Raw genomic sequence first — 18822 nt, 5'->3', positions numbered from 1 at the left:
CAGGTGGAACAAACTGAAACTTTCACATATCAAGGTTATTATAGCAAACAAAAACTGAATTTTTTTTTTAAAAAAAAATTGAAATATAATTCAGTAAACTATACTGAAACTATTATCTTTGACTGCTAAACTAATTAAAATAAAATACTTTTTATATATATATACAGTGGGGAGAACAAGTATTTGATAAACTGCCAATTTTGCAGGTTTTCCTACTTACAAAGCATGTAGAGGTCTGTAATTTTTATCATAGGTACACTTCAACTGTGAGAGACGGAATCTAAAACAAAAATCCAGAAAATCACATTGTATGATTTTTAAGTAATGAATTTGCATTTTATTGCATGACGTAAGTATTTGATACATCCGAAAAGCAGAACTTAACATTTGGTACAGAAACCTTTGTTTGCAATTAAAGAGATCATACGTTTCCTGTAGATCTTGACCAGGTTTGCACACACTGCAGCAGGGATTTTGGCCCACTCCTCCATACAGACCTTCTCCAGATCCTTCAGGTTTCGGGGCTGTCACTGGGCAATGCGGACTTTCAGCTCCCTCCAAAGATTTTCTATTGGGTTCAGGTCTGGATACTGGCTAGGCCACTCCAGGACCTTGAGATGCTTCTTACGGAGCCACTCCTTAGTTGCCCTGGCTGTGTGTTTCGGGTCGTTGTCATGCTGGAAGAACCAGCCACGACCCATCTTCAATGCTCTTACTGAGGGAAGGAGGTTGTTGGCCAAGATTTCGCGATACATGGCCCCATCCATCCTCCCCTCAATACGGTGCAGTCGTCCTGTCCCCTTTGCAGAAAAGCATCCCCAAAGAATGATGTTTCCACCTCCATGCTTCACGGTTGGGATGGTGTTCTTGGGGTTGTACTCATCCTTCTTCTTCCTCCAAACACGGCGAGTGGAGTTTAGACCAAAAAGCTCTATTTTTGTCTCATCAGACCACATAACCTTCTCCCATTCCTCCTCTGGATCATCCAGATGGTCATTGGCAAACTTCAGACGGGCTTGGACATGCGCTGGCTTGAGCAGGGGGACCTTGCGTGCGCTGCAGGATTTTAATCCATGACGGCGTAATGTGTTACTAATGGTTTTCTTTGAGACTGTGGTCCCAGCTCTCTTCAGGTCATTGACCAGGTCCTGCCGTGTAGTTCTGGGCTGATCCCTCACCTTCCTCATGATCATTGATGCCCCACAAGGTGAGATCTTGCATGGAGCCCCAGACCGAGGGTGATTGACCATCATCTTGAACTTCTTCAATTTTCTAATAATTGCGCCAACAGCTGCTTGCCTATTGTCCTGTAGCCCATCCCAGCCTTGTGCAGGTCTACAATTTTATCCCTGATGTCCTTACACAGCTCTCTGGTCTTGGCCATTGTGGAGAGGTTGGAGTCTGTTTGATTGAGTGTGTGGACAGGTGTCTTTTATACAGGTAACGAGTTCAAACAGGTGCAGTTAATACAGGTAATGAGTGGAGAACAGGAGGGCTTCTTAAAGAAAAACTAACAGGTCTGTGAGAGCTGGAATTCTTACTGGTTGGTAGGTGATCAAATACTTATGTTATGCAATAAAATGCAAATGCATTACTTAAAAATCATACAATGTGATTTTCTGGATTTTTGTTTTAGATTCCGTCTCTCACAGTTGAAGTGTACCTATGATAAAAAATCACAGACCTCTACATGCTTTGTAAGTAGGAAAACCTGCAAAATCGGCAGTGCATCAAATACTTGTTCTCCCCACTGTATAAATATTTACTGCAATTTCTGAGGCTGGTAACTCTAATGAATTTATCCTCTGCAGCAGAGGTAACTCTGGGTCTTCCTTTCCTGTGGCGGTCCTCATGAGAGCCAGTTTCATCATAGCTCTTGATGGTTTTTGCAACTGCTCTTGAAGAACCTTTCAACGTTCATGAAATGTTCCGTATTGACTGACATTCATGTCTTAAAGTAATGATGGCTTGTCGTTTCTCTTTGCTTATTTAGGATGTTCTTGCCATAATATGGACTTGGTCTTTTGCCAAATAGGGCTATCTTCTGTATACCACCCCTACCTTGTCACAACACAACTGATTTTCTCAAAAGCATTAAGAAGGAAAGAAATTCCACAAAATAACTTTTAACAAAGCACACCTGTAAATTGAAATGCATTCCAGGTGACTACCTCATGAAGCTGGTTGAGAGAATGCCAAGTGTGCAAAGCTGTCATCAAGGCAAAGGGTGGCTACTTTGAAGTATCTCAAATATCAAAATATTTTGATTTGTTTAACACTTTTTTGGTAACTACATGATTCCATATGTGTTATTTCATAGTTTTGATATCTTCACTATTATTCTACAATGTAGAAAATAGTAAAAAATAAAGAAAAACCCAGGAATGAGTAGGTGTGTCCAAACTTTTGACTGGTACTGTATTTGTGATGGGATGTATAGACAATATGGACAGTATATGGATAGAATATGTAGTATATCTGAAGAATAGTATATGTACAGCAATAGTTAATTAGGATAGGCCTTGACTAGAATACAGTATATACATATGAAGTGGTTAAAACAGTATGTAAACATTATTTAAAGCGACCAGTGTTCCATTATTAAAGTGACCAGTGTTCCATGACTATGTACATAGGGCAGCAGCATCTAAGGTGCATGGTAGAGTAACAGTTTGACAGTGACTAAAGTTCAGGGCAGGGTACTGGGCGGGGGCCGGCTAGTGGTGACTATTTAACAGTCTGATGGCCTTGAGAGCAGTTTTTCAGTGTCTCGGTCCGAGCTTTGATGCACCTGTACTGACCTTGCCTTCTAGATGGTAGTGGGGTGAACAGGCTCGGGTGGCTGAGGTCCTTGATGATCTTCTTTGCCTTCCTGTGACACCGGGTGCTGTAGATGTCCTGGAGGGCAGGCAATGTGCACCCAGTGATGCGTTGGGCAGACAGCACCACCCTCTGGAGAGCCTGAGTTTGCGGACGGTGCAGTTGCCGTACCAGGCGGTGATACAGCCTAACAGGATGCTCTCAATGGTGCATCTGTAAATGTTTGTGAGGGTCTTACGGGCCAAGCAGAGGGTGAGCTTGGACCATAGTCATGAACAATGGCGGTAGCAAACCCAACAACAGCAGTGGTCGGTCGCTGTATGGGATTATTTTGAGTGCATCGCTGGAAAGGACAAAAGCAACTGTATTTTCATGTCAGAAGATGGCAGCGTGTGTGGAACAGAGATAAAAGGGAAAAATCCAACCAACCTCAAAGTTCATCTGAACAGCACCCACATAGAATTTCAGGATAAAGACAAGATGAGACAGCCATTATTTTATTTTTGGAATTAGGTCAGGATTCAGACTCCAGGTATCATGTGAACACACATAAGACGTGGAACATTTGTAGAGTTGCAGGAAATGAGCTTTAAAAAAGTATACCAGTTTCATTTAAGGACCAAAAAATTGACAGCTGGGCCATTTAGATTGCAAAATAATTGGGAAGAGATTTTTGATGTACCGATTCCATGACACATGGTTTATGAACTGATACACAAAACGACGCCGGATTCAAAACTTTTAGTTTTTCAATTTAAATTATTATGCCTCATTTTTGCAACCAATAGAATGTTATATATGGGGGATACAACCAACCCAGCTCTGCAGATTTTGCTGCGAAGAGACAGAATCATTAGATAACTTGTTTTGGTACTGTCCATATGTAGCTTGTTTTTGGTCGCAGGTTCAGGAATGGCTGAAGAATTGCAACATTTACCTGGAGCTAACTCTGCAAATAGCACTGCTGGGTGATTTTAAAAGTCATCGTCAATTGATCAATAATATAATAATACTCTAAGCAACATTTTTTAATCATTAATGTACAATCTGTAGAGACTGTGAGAATTGAAAAATTCAGAGTTTTTGTGAAACATCACAGCACAGTTGAAAAATGTATGGCAAATAAAAATCAAAACTGGATGGTGTTCAGAGGTAGATGGGGGGGTTGAGAGGAGCTGAAGGATGGGACTAAAAACAAACAAAAGATAACTATTGTAAAATATACTGTGTCCGTAAAATGTATATAGTATGTATAAGCTGGAAGTAAAAGCCTTAGTGTTGTTATCCATTAGTTTACCCCAATTAGGGTAGGGGTGATAGGGTTAGGGGAAAATAATAAAGGATAATATATTTACAAAGAAATATATATTTTAAAAACGAGTAAATCAAGTCTGAAAACTAACTGAAACTAAACTGAATTTCAAATAAAAATCGAAAAACAAAAATCACAAAACTATAATAACCTTGGTGCCTATCTTCAATGCTGAATTAAATGTCATGGAGAAAACAGAAATGTGTCATCATGTATTTTTTTCAGCAAAACTCCTTTCTGAATTTCAAAGTAATCCAAGAAGTAATCATCTATTTTTTCAAAAGTATCTGTAATCTGATAAAAACATTTTTTGCACTTAACGTAAGTGATTACAGTTACAGTTTATTTGTAATCGGATTATATTGAACTGATTACATGCAATCACTTACTCCCCAACCCTGCTGATAGGCACAACACAATCATCAAAGTTACTTAGTTGACAAATGAAGACTAAAGAATGACCAACAAACGACCAAACACAGTAGTAATGATAACTAATGCGGGTTTACTTATCTAAACACAGTCTTTATCAAGTATCGCTATTTGGATTTAGCCTGCCAATTGTATCTGATTGCATAAATCTATCCTACCATCAATCACTTTCAGACTATTGAGTCAAATGTCTTGTTCAATGAGTGTATTTCTTGCGCTGTTGGAATGAGTGATGATTGGAGGAGATGTGACAGATAGAGGTAGCAGATAGATAGAGAGATAAGGTAGGTGTGCTCACAGTGTGAAACGCATGACTAAGCTGGTATGACAGTGAAGGAGTCTTTACTTTAGCTTTCAGAGGGGATACTGTGCATACAAACAGCCCTTTTTGTGTGATCTATTTGCAGAAAAGAAGGTCAAATTAATCACGGGCCATTTTTAGGTGTGACATTTGTGTGCTTGGGGCGTATTTGTGACACTAGTTCCACCTGATGACGTCCTAAATGTCCAACTGACAATTTTTATTATTTTGGTAACTTGGGCTACAAGGATTTCTCCAGCTGTGTGTGTGCCTGCCTTTGCGTGAGTCTGTGGGTGTATGTACGTCTGTCTGCGTCTGCTTGAATGAGTCTATATCTGCCCACTCCAAGACCTTTCCATCACGGTTGACAACTCCACAGTTCCCCCTCCCTGAGTGCAAAGAACCTTGGAGTGACCCTGGACATCACCCTGTCGTTCTCTGCAAACATCAAAGCAGTGACTCGCTCCTGCAGGTTCATGCTCTACAACATCCATAGAGTACGACCTTTCCTTACACAGGAAGTTGCGCAGGTCCTAATCCAGGCACTTGTCATCTCCCGTCTGGACTACTGCAACTCTCTGATGGCTGGGCTCCCCATTTCTGCCATCAAACCCCTGAAATGTATCCAGAATGCCGCAGCCCACCTGGTGTTCAACCTTCCCAAGTTCTCCCATGTCACCCCGCTCCTCTGCACATTACACTGGCTTCCAGTCAAAGCTTGCATCCACTACAAGACCATGGTGCTTGCCTATGAAGCAGCAAGAGGAAATGCCCCTCCCTACCTTCAGGCTATGGTCAAACCCTACACCCCAACCCGAGCACTCTGTCCTGCCACCTCTGGTCTCTTGGCCCTCCCACCCCTACGGGGGGTCAGCTCCCACTCAGCCCAGTCAAAGCTCTTCTCTGTCCTGGCACCTCAATGGTGGAACGAACTTCCCCCTGACCATCTTCCAAAAACATCTGAAACTGTACCTCAAAGAAGACATCTCAGACTTATCACCCCCACCCCCCCACCCCTAAAAAATGAAAAAAAGCTTGCCTACTAGCACTGCCTTTCTGAAAACGTCTTTATTGAGGAAAAATTTACTTACTACGGATGTGATATGTGATTTTCTCACCTAGCTATCTTAAGATGAATGCACTGTAAGTCACTCTGGATAAGAGCATCTGCTAAAGGACTAAACTGTAAATGTGTGTCTGTATCTGCTGTGTCAGAGTGTGTGTGTGTGTGTGCGTGTGCGTACGTGTGTACAGTATATTCACTTTCAGCACACCTGTGTGTTTGCGGACAAACTCCTCCAACGACTCCATGATATGCAGCCTGTCATCCTCAGATAAGGGGGGCTGAGTGGTATCCACCCTGGGGTTGTTGTCAGCGATGGTGGCAATCCATAACAGGGCTATAGCAGGGCCCTCCTCCCCTGGTCTGATTGCACTGAGAAATGCTTTACTATCTCTCTGTCACTGTACTGGAGCCGGGACTGATAAACTGTGTGGCTTAATCACAAGTTTAATATGCTGGGAGAGATAGATTGGGCAGCCCTGACAGTGCCCATACATCTACTTGTAATGACATAAAGACTTCACTCTCAGTGGGATGATTGAGATCTATGTCTTCGATAGCCTCCTCAGATCTAGCCTCCTAGATCAACTCAATTTGCAGCACTCTTGGGATCCTATGATGGACAAATTGTACAAACTATGTCTTTGTCAAAGAACAGTAGGTGATGTTCTTTGACAAAGACATTGTTTGTACAATTTGTCCATGTATGCTTTTAATCTGATTAAAGAAATGATGACAGTGGTAAAGTACTGTTGTGAGTTTGGGTGATGCTGTCCAACTTTCCCTTCACATAATAAAACAGAATTATAGTGTTTGAGATTGAAACAGCGATGATAGTTTGCTTTAGTTGAGCTCTGTGAGGGAATTGTTCCGAAATTATATATACCATGTGGCATTACTCAAGGCCAGTAATATGCTTATCACTCTCCCTAGTGGCTATATGGAGGCCTGTGTAGGCCTGGGGCTCCAGTAATGTCACTCCCTGTGCCACACAGCTCTGTCTGGGCATGCATCAAAGAAGCAGTGGTTTAAGCCCCAGACCAAACATCTCCTCTTGGAGCCAAAACAAAAATAGATGAAAGAGTTTGGGAATTATGATGTAGATGAGAAGGAATCAAACATATATATGTTGTCTGCTTGTTTACAAAAACAAACAACATTTGTTTAGTCTGAAATTTTGTTTTTTTGTTTTGATATATAATAATAATTTGAGTCATTTGATCATGTGTTGGATTCCAATGTACTGTATGCTTGCCCAGAGCTCTAATGTGTACAGCTCTGATAAGGGCTCCATTTTGAAGGGGAGAAATACCCAGACTTGTTTGACCTTGATTCTACAAGAGTGGCTACCTTAGAGACCAACTACTGTAGACGCTGGAGACCAAGGTCAGCTATTTCTAGCCTCCTCATCAGATATACTCTAAAATTAACCTGTGTGTGTGAGTGTGTGTGTGTGAGTGTGTGTGTGTGTGTGTGTGAGTGAGTGAGAGAGAGAGAGAGAGAGATGCTTTGAACACCACAGGTACCTTTGAAAACAACTGGTCTTGAATTTAGCAGAGCAACAACAGACATACAGCGCAGCTCTATAGAACTCTATAGAGCAATTCAACTGAAGTCATCTCACCAATGCATACTGTATGTCCATTGGAACGCTATTATCATAGTCTATATGCATTTCATCATTTTCATTTGACTCATACATAACAGCCAGCATATTTTAATCTGGGATTGATGTGGTACACATGGATTAACCCAGCTCCTGTAGTGGGTCCTCATGACCCCCTTTTTAGCACCCCCATACTGAGTGTGTCTAACACGGTTACGTAGCGGGGCATGGGAACCAGAGCACCACAGTCAGAACTCTCTTTCATAATCTGAACTTTAACCTCATCTACCCTGTGTCTGGACTCACTGGACATTATGACATAATCACTTCGAGAAGGAGACTATGAAGCAAGGGAGGAGGAGGGAGGGAGAGAGACAGAGAAGAGATAGAGCGGGAGGGAGGGAGAGACCATGAGAGAGAGAGAGAGAGAGAGAGAGAGAGAGAGAGAGAGAGAGAGAGAGAGAGAGAGAGAGAGAGAGAGAGAGAGAGAGAGAGAGAGAGAGAGAGAGAGAGAGAGAGAGAGAGAGAGAGAGAGAGAGAGAGAGAGAGAAACAAACAAACATGTGTTTCTAAAACAGAAGGTTTACAGAGTACTGTAGGGCTACTCTCTAATCTGAACTTTCTAATCTAAGCTAAAAGTGACATGAGAGCTTGTTTACTGGCCACTCGTTCACTGGTCGCTCGTTCACATGGGGTTAGCTCATTAAATGTTGGCTACTTTAAGCATTAGATTAACCTTTCTTTAGCCTGTTCATTGGTAGCTCGTCTATAACAGTACTGTACGACACATTGTACAGTGGTGGCTTGTGGGGTGTTAGCTAAAATTAGCACTAATGCAGTACTGATAGCCCATTGACGATAGCTTTGTTTAGCAGTACAGTACAGTACAGTACAGAACAGAAAGCTAGCTAAGCACTGCTCGGAGTGGGAACTGAGATACAGTAGTAGTGTGGCAGGTTATGATAGCATGTTCAGTCCCACTGGGTGGTTTGTGAGTGATGGGGTGTGACAGTGCTTTGTGCTTCAATTACTATGTGAGCCTCTGCGCTACTACATGGGGACTGGACACATAAACAGGCATCGAAGCTCTGAGGAGCGTGACACCAGATGACACTCATCATGGATGGAGATGACGTGAGTGTTTCTTTATTTTTTAAATAATAATAATAATAATAATTATTATTATTATTATTATTTTTTATTTTTTGGGGGGTAGATCTGCTTTAATATTGCAGATTGATTGTAACTTCCATCAATGTAATTGTCTGCATCACTTCCAATCCCCCATATGGTTTTTTTTCTCGCAAATATATATATATTTATATATATATATACATTTACATTTACATTTACGTCATTTAGCAGACGCTCTTATCCAGAGCGACTTACAAATAGGTGCATTCACCCTATAGCCAGTGGGATAACCACTTTACAATATCTTTTTTATTTTATTTTTTATTTTATTTTTTTAGGGGGGGTAGAAGGATTACTTTATCCTATCCCAGGTATTCCTTAAAGAGGTGGGGTTTCAAATGTCTCCGGAAGGTGGTGAGTGACTCCGCTGTCCTGGCGTCGTGAGGGAGCTTGTTCCACCATTGGGGTGCCAGAGCAGCGAACAGTTTTGACTGGGCTGAGCGGGAACTATGCTTCCGCAGAGGAAGGGGAGCCAGCAGGCCAGAGGTGGATGAACGCAATGCCCTCGTTTGGATGTAGGGACTGATCAGAGCCTGAAGGTACAGAGGTGCCGATCCCCTCACAGCTCCATAGGCAAGCACCATGGTCTTGTAACAGATGCGAGCTTCAACTGGAAGCCAGTGGAGTGTGCGGAGGAGCGGGGTGACGTGAGAGAACTTGGGAAGGTTGAACACCAGACGGGCTGCGGCATTCTGGATGAGTTGTAGGGGTTTAATGGCACAGGCAGGGAGCCCAGCCAACAGCGAGTTGCAGTAATCCAGACGGGAGATGACAAGTGCCTGGATTAGGACCGGCCGCTTCCTGTGTAAGGCAGGGTCGTACTCTCCGAATGTTGTAGAGCATGAACCTGCAGGATCGGGTCACCGCCTTGATGTTAGCGGAGAACGACAGGGTGTTGTCCAGGGTCACGCCAAGGCTCTTCGCACTCTGGGAGGAGGACACAATGGAGTTGTCAACCGTGATGGCGAGATCATGGAACGGGCAGTCCTTCCCCGGGAGGAAGAGCAGCTCCGTCTTGCCAAGGTTCAGCTTGAGGTGGTGATCCGTCATCCATACTGATATGTCTGCCAGACATGCAGAGATGCGATTCGCCACCTGGTTATCAGAAGGGGGAAAGGAGAAGATTAGTTGTGTATCGTCAGCGTAGCAATGATAGGAGAGGCCATGTGAGGATATGACAGAGCTAAGTGACTTGGTGTATAGGGAGAATAGGAGAGGGCCTAGAACTGAGCCCTGGGGGACACCAGTGGTGAGAGCATGTGGTGCGGAGACAGCTTCTCGCCACGCCACTTGGTAGGAGCGACCGGTCAGGTAGGACGCGATCCAGGAGTGAGCCGCGCCGGAGATGCCCAGCTCGGAGAGGGTGGAGAGGAGGATCTGATGGTTCACAGTATCAAAGGCAGCAGACAGGTCTAGAAGGACAAGAACAGTCTCAGTTGAATGACCAGTCCTGAAACCCGACTGGTTTGGATCAAGAAGGTCATTCTGATCCAACAAAAATCCAGAAAATCACATTGTATGATTTTTTTATAATTAATTTGCATTTTATTGCATGACATAAGTATTTGATCACCTACCAACCAGTAACAATTCCCGCTCTCACAGACCTGTTAGTTTTTCTTTAAGAAGCCCTCCTGTTCTCCACTCATTACCTGTATTAACTGCACCTGTTTGAACTCGTTACCTGTATATATATATATATATATATATTCTCCACTCATTAACTGTATTAACTGCACCTGTTTGAACTCGTTACCTGTATATATATATATATATATATATATATATATATATATATATATAACATACACACACACATACATACACATACATATACACATACATATAAATACATATACACTACCGTTCAAAAGTTTGGAACACAGGACTGATGGTTGCTGATAATGGGCCTCTGTACGCCTATGTAGATATTCCATTAAAAATCAGCAGTTTCCAGCTACAATAGCCATTTACAACATTAACAATTTCTACACTATATTTCTGATCAATTTGATGTTATTTTAATGGACACATTTTTTTTTGCTTTTCTTTCGAAAACAAGGACATTTCTAAGTGACCACAAACTTTTGAACGGTAGTGTACATACACACAGTGGGGAGAACAAGTATTTAATACACTGCCGATTTTGCAGGTTTTCCTACTTACAAAGCATGTAGAGGTCTGTAATTTTTATCATAGGTACACTTCAACTGTAAGGGACGGAATCTAAAACAAAAATCCAGAAAATCACATTGTATGATTTTTTTTATAATTAATTTGCATTTTATTGCATTACATAAGTATTTGATCACCTACCAACCAGTAAGAATTCCCGCTCTCACAGACCTGTTAGTTTTTCTTTAAGAAGCCCTCCTGTTCTCCACTCATTACCTGTATTAACTGCACCTGTTTGAACTCGTTACCTGTATAAAAGACACCTGTCCACACACTCAATCAAACCGACTCCAACCTCTCCACAATGGCCAAGACCAGAGAGCTGTGTAAGGACATCAGGGATAAAATTGTAGACCTGCACAAGGCTGGGATGGCCTACAGGACAATAGGCAAGCAGCTTGGTGAGAAGGCAACAACTGTTGGAAGAAGTTCAAGATGATGGTCAATCACCTTCGGTCTGGGGCTCCATGCAAGATCTCACCTCGTGGGGCATCAATGATCATGAGGAAGGTGAGGGATCAGCCCAGAACTACACGGCAGGACCTGGTCAATGACCTGAAGAGAGCTGGGACCACAGTCTCAAAGAAAACCATTAGTAACACACTACGCCGTCATGGATTAAAATCCTGCAGCGCACGCAAGGTCCCCCTGCTCAAGCCAGCGCATGTCCAGGCCTGTCTGAAGTTTGCTAATGACCATCTGGATGATCCAGAGGAGGAATGGGAGAAGGTCATGTGGTCTGATGAGATAAAAATAGAGCTTTTTGGTCTAAACTCCACTCGCCGTGTTTGGAGGAAGATGAAGGATGAGTACAACCCCAAGAACACCATCCCAACCGTGAAGCATGGAGGTGGAAACATCATTCTTTGGGGATGCTTTTCTGCAAAGGGGACAGGACGACTGCACCGTATTGAGGGGAGGATGGATGGGGCCATGTATCGCGAGATCTTGGCCAACAACCTCCTTCCCTCAGTAAGAGCATTGAAGATGGGTCGTGGCTGGGTCTTCCAGCATGACAACGACCCGAAACACACAGCCAGGGCAACTAAGGAGTGGCTCCGTAAGAAGCATCTCAAGGTCCTGGAGTAGCCTAGCCAGTCTCCAGACCTGAACCCAATAGAAAATCTTTGGAGGGAGCTGAAAGTCCGTATTGCCCAGCGACAGCCCCGAAACCTGAAGGATCTGGGGAAGGAGTGGGAGGAGTGGGCCAAAATCCCTGCTGCAGTGTGTGCAAACCTGGTCAAGACCTACAGGAAACGTATGATCTCTGTAATTGCAAACAAAGGATTCTGTACCAAATATTAAGTTCTGCTTTTCTGATGTATCAAATACTAATGTCATGCAATAAAATGCAAATTAATTACTTAAAAATCATACAATGTGATTTTCTGGATTTTTGTTTTAGATTCCATCTCTCACAGTTGAAGTGTACCTATGATAAAATTACAGACCTCTACATGCTTTGTAAGTAGGAAAACCTGCAACATTGGCAGTGTATTAAATACTTGTTCTCCCCACTGTATATATACATATCCTTTAAAAATATATATTTCCCTTTATTACTTTCCAACCCCACCACCCCTTCTCTAATTGGAGTAAACTAGAGAACAACAATGCTTAGGCCACTACTTACAGCTTTCACAAACTACAGTGGCTTGCAAAAGTATTCACCCCCCTTGGCATTTTTCCTATTTTGTTGCCTTACAACCTGGAATTAAAGTGGATTTTTGGGGGGTTTGTATCATTTGATTTACACAACATGCCTACCACTTTGAAGATGCAAAATATGTTTTCTTGTGAAACAAACAAGAAATAAGACAAAAAAACTGAAAACTTGAGCGTGCGTAACTATTCACCCACACAAAGTCAATACTTTGTAGAGCCACCTTGTGGCCGAGGATGCCTCCCCTCCTTGTTCGGGCAGGTTTCGGCGTTCGTCGTCACCGGCTTACTAGCTGCTTCCGATCCATTTATCATCACTCCACTTGTCTAATTAATCACACACACCTGGTCCTTATCCCCAATTAGTCATTGTATAAGTGTTCCCTCTGCTTCCATGTCTTTGTGGGTGATTGTTTGTTGTGAGCTGTGTGTAGCTCGGTTGAGCTACCCTTACCTTGTTGTTTGCCAGGGTAGATATTTCCACTGTGCCTGAGTTTTGTTGTCGCATGCTTGCGCAACTGTTTATCGACGGAATAAACCTTTTGGATGCGTATTACTCTCCTGCGCCTGACTCCTTCTATCACACGCATCACAGAATCACCAACCTGCTATGGAGTCAGCGGGAGAAGAGTGCATGCCTGGAGTCGTGGCACGGGTCCAGGAGCACTCCACGATGCTGGCCAGCTTGGGGGAAGCGACGGATCGGGTTCTTCAGGTAGTCCAACGCCTGGAGAGGAACAGACCCGATCTGTCGAGACCAGCTGGCCAACCGGATCCAGCCACCTACACCCCAGCACCAGGAGGGATCCAGATATCCCGACCATCTGCAGGAGGACGTCCGACGGGAGCTAGCCTTCTGGGACACCATGTTGTCCTCTGCTGGCAGCCAGAGGATGTCCTGGTAGGGGTTTGCCCGTTTCCACCCCGGAAGGCTCGGAACTCGAGCCGATGGAGATGGGTGGAGCCGACGGCCGAGAGAGCGGAGGAGGACAGCGACAGTGCCACTCTGGTGGCACGAATGGGAAATCCACCACACGTCGTAGTAAATGTTCTTTTGGTTCTGGAGGCGGCAGGCAGGGCACTCACGCATCACCCCAGGTATCGAACACCGACACTCGTTCAGAGCCCTCTACTGCGCACTGTAAAATACTTGTTTCCTTTCCTGAGTACATGGATGTTCCCCAGTGTTAGGCGCTAGTCGATTCAGGCGCAGCTGGGAACTTCATGGACAGGGCATTCGCACACCGTATAGGCATTCCATTGATTCCCCTCCCCATCAGAGCACTTGATAGTCGACCATTAGGGTCCGGGTTGGTTAAGGAAGTTACTGCACCAGTCACCATGATTACCCAGGAGAATCATTGTGAGCAGGTGATGTTTTCCATTATTGAGTCTCCAGCTTTCCCTGTGGTATTAGATATCCCTTGGCTAGCACTCCACAACCTCTTCATGGCCGCAGAGGGTTCTCACGGGGTGGTCGCGAGAGTGTCAGGGTAGGTGTCTAGGTGTTTCCATTGGTGCAACCACGGTGGAAAATCCAGACAGTACCTCCACTGTGTGCATTCCCCCTGAATACCTAGATCTGGCGCAAGCGTTCTCTAAAACGCAGGCTACTAAATTACCACCTCATCAGGCGGGGGATTGCGCGATAAACCTCCGGGTAGATGCTGTACCTCCCAGGAGTCATATAAACCCTCTGTCACAGGCTGAAACGGTGGCTATGGAAACATAGTCACGAGTCCCTGCGCCAGGGGTATATACATCCCTCCACTTCACCCGCCTCCTCGAGTTTCTTCTTTGTGAAGAAGAAGGACGGAGGTCTGCGTCCGTGCATTGATTATCGACCACTGAACAGGGAGACGATAAGATTTAGTTATCCTCTCCCCCTCATTCCTTCAGTGATTGAATCAATGCATGGGGCGCGCTTCTTCACCAAATTAGATCTCAGGAGTGCATACAACCTGGTGCATATCCGAGAGGGAGATGAGTGGAAGACAGCATTCAGCACAACCACGGGGCATTATGAATACCTGGTGATGCCCTATGGTTTGATGAATGCTCCCTCAGTTTTCCAGTCCTTTGTGAACGAGGTGTTTTGGGACATGCTTGGTCGCGGTGTAGTGGTCTACATCAATGACATCTTGGTGTATTCCGCTACGCGCGCCGAGCATGTGTCCCTGGTTCGCAAGGTGCTGTCCCAACTGTTGGAAAATGACCTTTATGCTAAGGCAGAGAAGTGTAGTCCGTCTCCTTCCTTGGTTATCGCATTTCCACCTCAGGTGTGGAGATGGAGGGAGATCGCATTTCAGCTGTGCGTAATTGGCCGACTCAAACCACGGATAAGGAGGTGCAGCGCTTCCTTGGCTTTGCCAACTATTATCTGAGGTTTATCCAGGGCTTTGGCAAGGTCGCAGCTCCCATTCCCTCCCTGTTGAAGGGTGGGCCGTCCCGGCTCCGCTGGTCTGCTGAGGCTGACCTTCAGCAAACTGCGGGGTCTGTTCACCTCAGCCCCAGTACTGGCTCAACCTGATTCATCACTACCGCTCGTAGTGGAGGTGGATGCGTCCGAGGTTGGGATAGGAGCTGTCCTGTCTCAACGCTCGGGTACGCCACCCAAGCTCCGCCCCTGTGCGTTCTTTTCGAAGAAGCTCAGCCCGGTGGAGCAAAACTACGGCGTTGGTGATCGGGAGCTGTTGGCTGTTGTTCGAGCCTTGACCGTGTGGAGGTATTGGCTCGAGGGGGCAAAACACCCTTTCCTCGTCTGGACGGACCACCATAACCTGGAGTACATCTGGGCAGTGAGGAGGCTGAGTCCTCGCCAGGCCAGGTGGGCCCTATTCTTCACCCGGTTTGATTTCACTCTATCATACATCAAGGGTACGAAGAACGTGAAGGCAGATGCGCTGTCCCGGCTGTATGACACAGAGGAGAGGCCCAGAGACAACACTCCCATACTGCCGGCCTCCTGCATTGTGGTGCCGGTAGTATGGGCGATGGACGCGGATATAGAGCAGGCATTGCGCACGGATCCCTCTCCACCGTGCCTGCTCTTTTCCGTGATCGTCTGATCTACTGGGCACACACGTCACCCTCCTCTGGTCATCCAGGTGTCGGCCGTACAGTGCGCTGCCTGAGCAGAAAGTACTGGTGGCCTACCTTGGCTAAGTACGTGAGGGTGTACGTCTCCTCCTGCTTGGTGTGCCCCCAGAGTAAGGCACCTAGGCACCTCCCAGCGGGTAAGCTACAACCGTTACCAGTTCCACAACGACCATGGTCTCACCTTAGCATTGATTTTCTAACTGATCTTCCCCTCTCCCAAGGTAACACCACCATCCTGGTCGTTGTGGACCGCTTCTCCAAGTCCTGCCGCTTCCTTCCTCTGCCCGGTCTCACCACGGCCCTGCAGACTGGGGAAGCCCTGTTTACTCACGTCTTCCGGCACTACGGGGTACCAGAGGATATAATGTCTGACCGAGGTCCCCAGTTCACGTCCAAGGTCTGGAAGGCGTTCATGGAATGTCTGGGGGTCTCGGTCAGCCTGATCTCTGGGTTCCACCCCAAGAGTAATGGGCAGGTGGAATGGGTAAATCAGGACGTGGGTAGGTTCCTGCGGTCCTACTGCCAGGACCAGCCGGGGGAGTGGTCGGTGTTCTTGCCATGGGCAGAATATGCCCAGAACTCTCTCCACCACTCCTCCACTAACCGAACGCCTTTCCAGTGTGTTCTAGGTTACCAACCGGTTCTGGCACCGTGGCACCAGAGACAGACCGAGGCTCCTGCGAGGCTGCCTCCCCTCCTTGTTCGGGCAGGTTTTTGCGTTCGTCGTCACCGGCTTACTAGCTGCTGCCGATTCATTTATCATCACTCCACTTGTCTTGTCTAATTAATCACACACACCTGGTCCTTATCCCCAATTAGTCGTTGTATAAGTGTTCCTTCTGCTTCCTTGTCTGTGTGGGTGATTGTTTGTTGTGAGCTGTGTGTAGCTCGGTTGAGCTACCCTTACCTTGTTGTTTGCCAGGGTAGATATTTCCCCTGTGCCTGACGGAATAAACCTTTTGGATGCATATTACTCTCCTGCGCCTGACTCCTTCTATCACACGCATCACACACCTTTTGCAGCAATTACAGCTGCAAGTCTCTTGGGGTATGTCTCTATAAGCTTGGCACATCCATCCACTGGGATTTTTGCCCAATCTTCAAGGCAAAACTGCCCCAGCTCCTTCAAGTTGGATGGGTTCCGCTGGTGTACAGCAGTCTTTAAGTCATACCACAGATTTGACTAGGCCAATCCAAGACATTTAAATGTTTCCCCTTAAACCACTCGAGTGTTGCTTTAGCAGTATGCTTAGGGTCATTGTCCTGCTGGAAGGTGAACCTCCGTCCCAGTCTCAAATCTCTGGAAGACTGAAATAGGTTTCCCTCAAGAATTTCCCTGTATTTAGTGGCATCCATCATTCCTTCAATTCTGACCAGTTTCCCAGTCCCTGCCGATGGGAAAAACATCCCCACAGCATGATGCTGCCACCAATTCTTCACTGTGGGCATGATGTTCTCGGGATGATGAGAGGTGTTGGGTTTGCGCCAGACATAGCGTTTTCCTTGATGGCCAAAAAGCTCAATTTTAGTCTCATCTGACCAGATGTTTCCATATGTTTGGGGAGTCTCCCACATGCCTTTTGGCGAACATCAAACGTGTTTGCTTATTTTTTTCTTTTTTGCAATGGCTTTTTTTCTGGCCACTCTTCCGTAAAGCCCAGCTCTGTGGAGTGTACAGCTCAAAGTGACCCTATGGACAGATACTCCAATCTCCTCTGTGGAGCTTTGCAGCTCCTTCAGGGTTATCTTTGGTCTCTTTGTTGCCTCTCTGATTAATGCCCTCCTTGCCTGGTCCGTGAGTTTTGGTGGGCGGCCCTCTCTTGACAGGTTTGTTGTGGTGCCATATTCTTTCCATTTTTTAATAATGGATTTAATGGTGCTCCGTGGGATGTTCAAAGTTTCGGATATTTTTTTTATAACCCAACCCTGATCTGTACCTGATCTTGTCCCAGACCTGTTTGGAGAGCTCCTTGGTCTTCATGGTGCCGTTTGCTTGGTGATTTCCCTTGCTTAGTGGTGTTGCAGACTCTGGGGCCTTTCAAACAGGTGTATGTATACTGAGATAATGTGACACTTAGATTGCACACAGGTGGACTTTATTTAACTAATTATTTGACTTCTGAAGGTAATTGGTTGCACCAGATCTTATTTAGGGGCTTCAAAGCAAAGGGGGTGAATACATATGCACGTACGACTTTTCCTATATTTATTTTTGAGAATTTTTTGAAACAAGTTATTTTTTTCATTTCACTTCACCAATTTGGACTATTTTGTGTATGTCCATTACATGAAATCCAAATAAAAATCCACTTAAATTACAGGTCGTAATGCAACAAAATAGGAAAAATGGCAATGGGGATGAATACTTTTGCAAGGCACTGTACATACTTTTTATGGACACAGTCAATTTTACAATAATTCTATTTGTTTTGTTTTTACTCCTGAACTTCCTCTACCCTCAACCTCTCTGTCACGCCCTGACTCAGGGGACGTTTAATTGTTGAGTCAGGGTGTGGATATTCCGTGTTGTGTTGTTTTGTATGTTTAGTTCTAGGTCGTTTAGATCTATGTTGGCCAGGGTGGTTCCCAATCAGAGGCAGCTGTAGCTCGTTGTCTCTGATTGGGGACCATACTTAGGCAGCCGTTTGGCACCAGTCTGTGTGGGATCTTGTTCTGTATAGGTTTGTTTTGTGTAACCTTTAGACTTCACATATCGTTTCTTTGTTGTTTTGTCGTGTTCAGTACTTGAATATGTACGCTTATCACGCTGCGCCTTGGTTCGACCAGTCATTAAATGATCGTGACACTCTCCGATCATTTTCATGATTTCCATCCGGTTTACTTCTATATGCCACATCTATATGCCGTATGGGGGCAGCAGGTAGCTTAGTGGTTAAGAGCGTTGTGCCAGTAACCGAAAGGTCACTGGTTCTAATCCCCGAGCCGACTAGGTGAAAAATCTGTCGATGTGCCCTTGAGCAAGGCACTTCACCCTAATTGCTCCTGTAAGTCGCTCTGGATAAGAGCGTCTGCTAAATGACTAAAATGTAAATGTAATATCTTTCTAACTGTGCTATTTCACAAAAGCTCTCAACCTATAACCCATATACTTATTATGGACACAGTATGCTTTACATTAGTTATCCTGTTGTTATTAG

General features: G+C 45.0%; 1 protein-coding gene across 5 annotated transcripts in view; it reads left to right on the top strand.

Annotated features, from left to right (window-relative positions):
* Positions 1–18822, top strand: part of LOC121582493 (regulator of G-protein signaling 3) — a 211445-nt gene that overhangs the window by 53217 nt on the left and 139406 nt on the right. Inside the window, exon 1 of one of the 5 annotated variants that reach the window (XM_041898315.2) lies at positions 8356–8668. The exons of the other annotated variants lie outside the window; for them this stretch is intronic. Within the exon in view, the coding sequence (XP_041754249.1) occupies positions 8642–8668 (27 nt within the window). The 5' untranslated portion in view covers positions 8356–8641. Of the gene's footprint in view, positions 1–8355; positions 8669–18822 lie in introns of those variants that run through there. 5 annotated transcript variants of the gene reach the window in all.

This window comes from Coregonus clupeaformis, chromosome 15 (genome assembly GCF_020615455.1).
Source record: "Coregonus clupeaformis isolate EN_2021a chromosome 15, ASM2061545v1, whole genome shotgun sequence".
NCBI lineage: Eukaryota > Metazoa > Chordata > Actinopteri > Salmoniformes > Salmonidae > Coregonus > Coregonus clupeaformis.
Note: the sequence above shows the minus strand (reverse complement) of the source record. Positions and strands in the feature narration are given on the sequence as shown.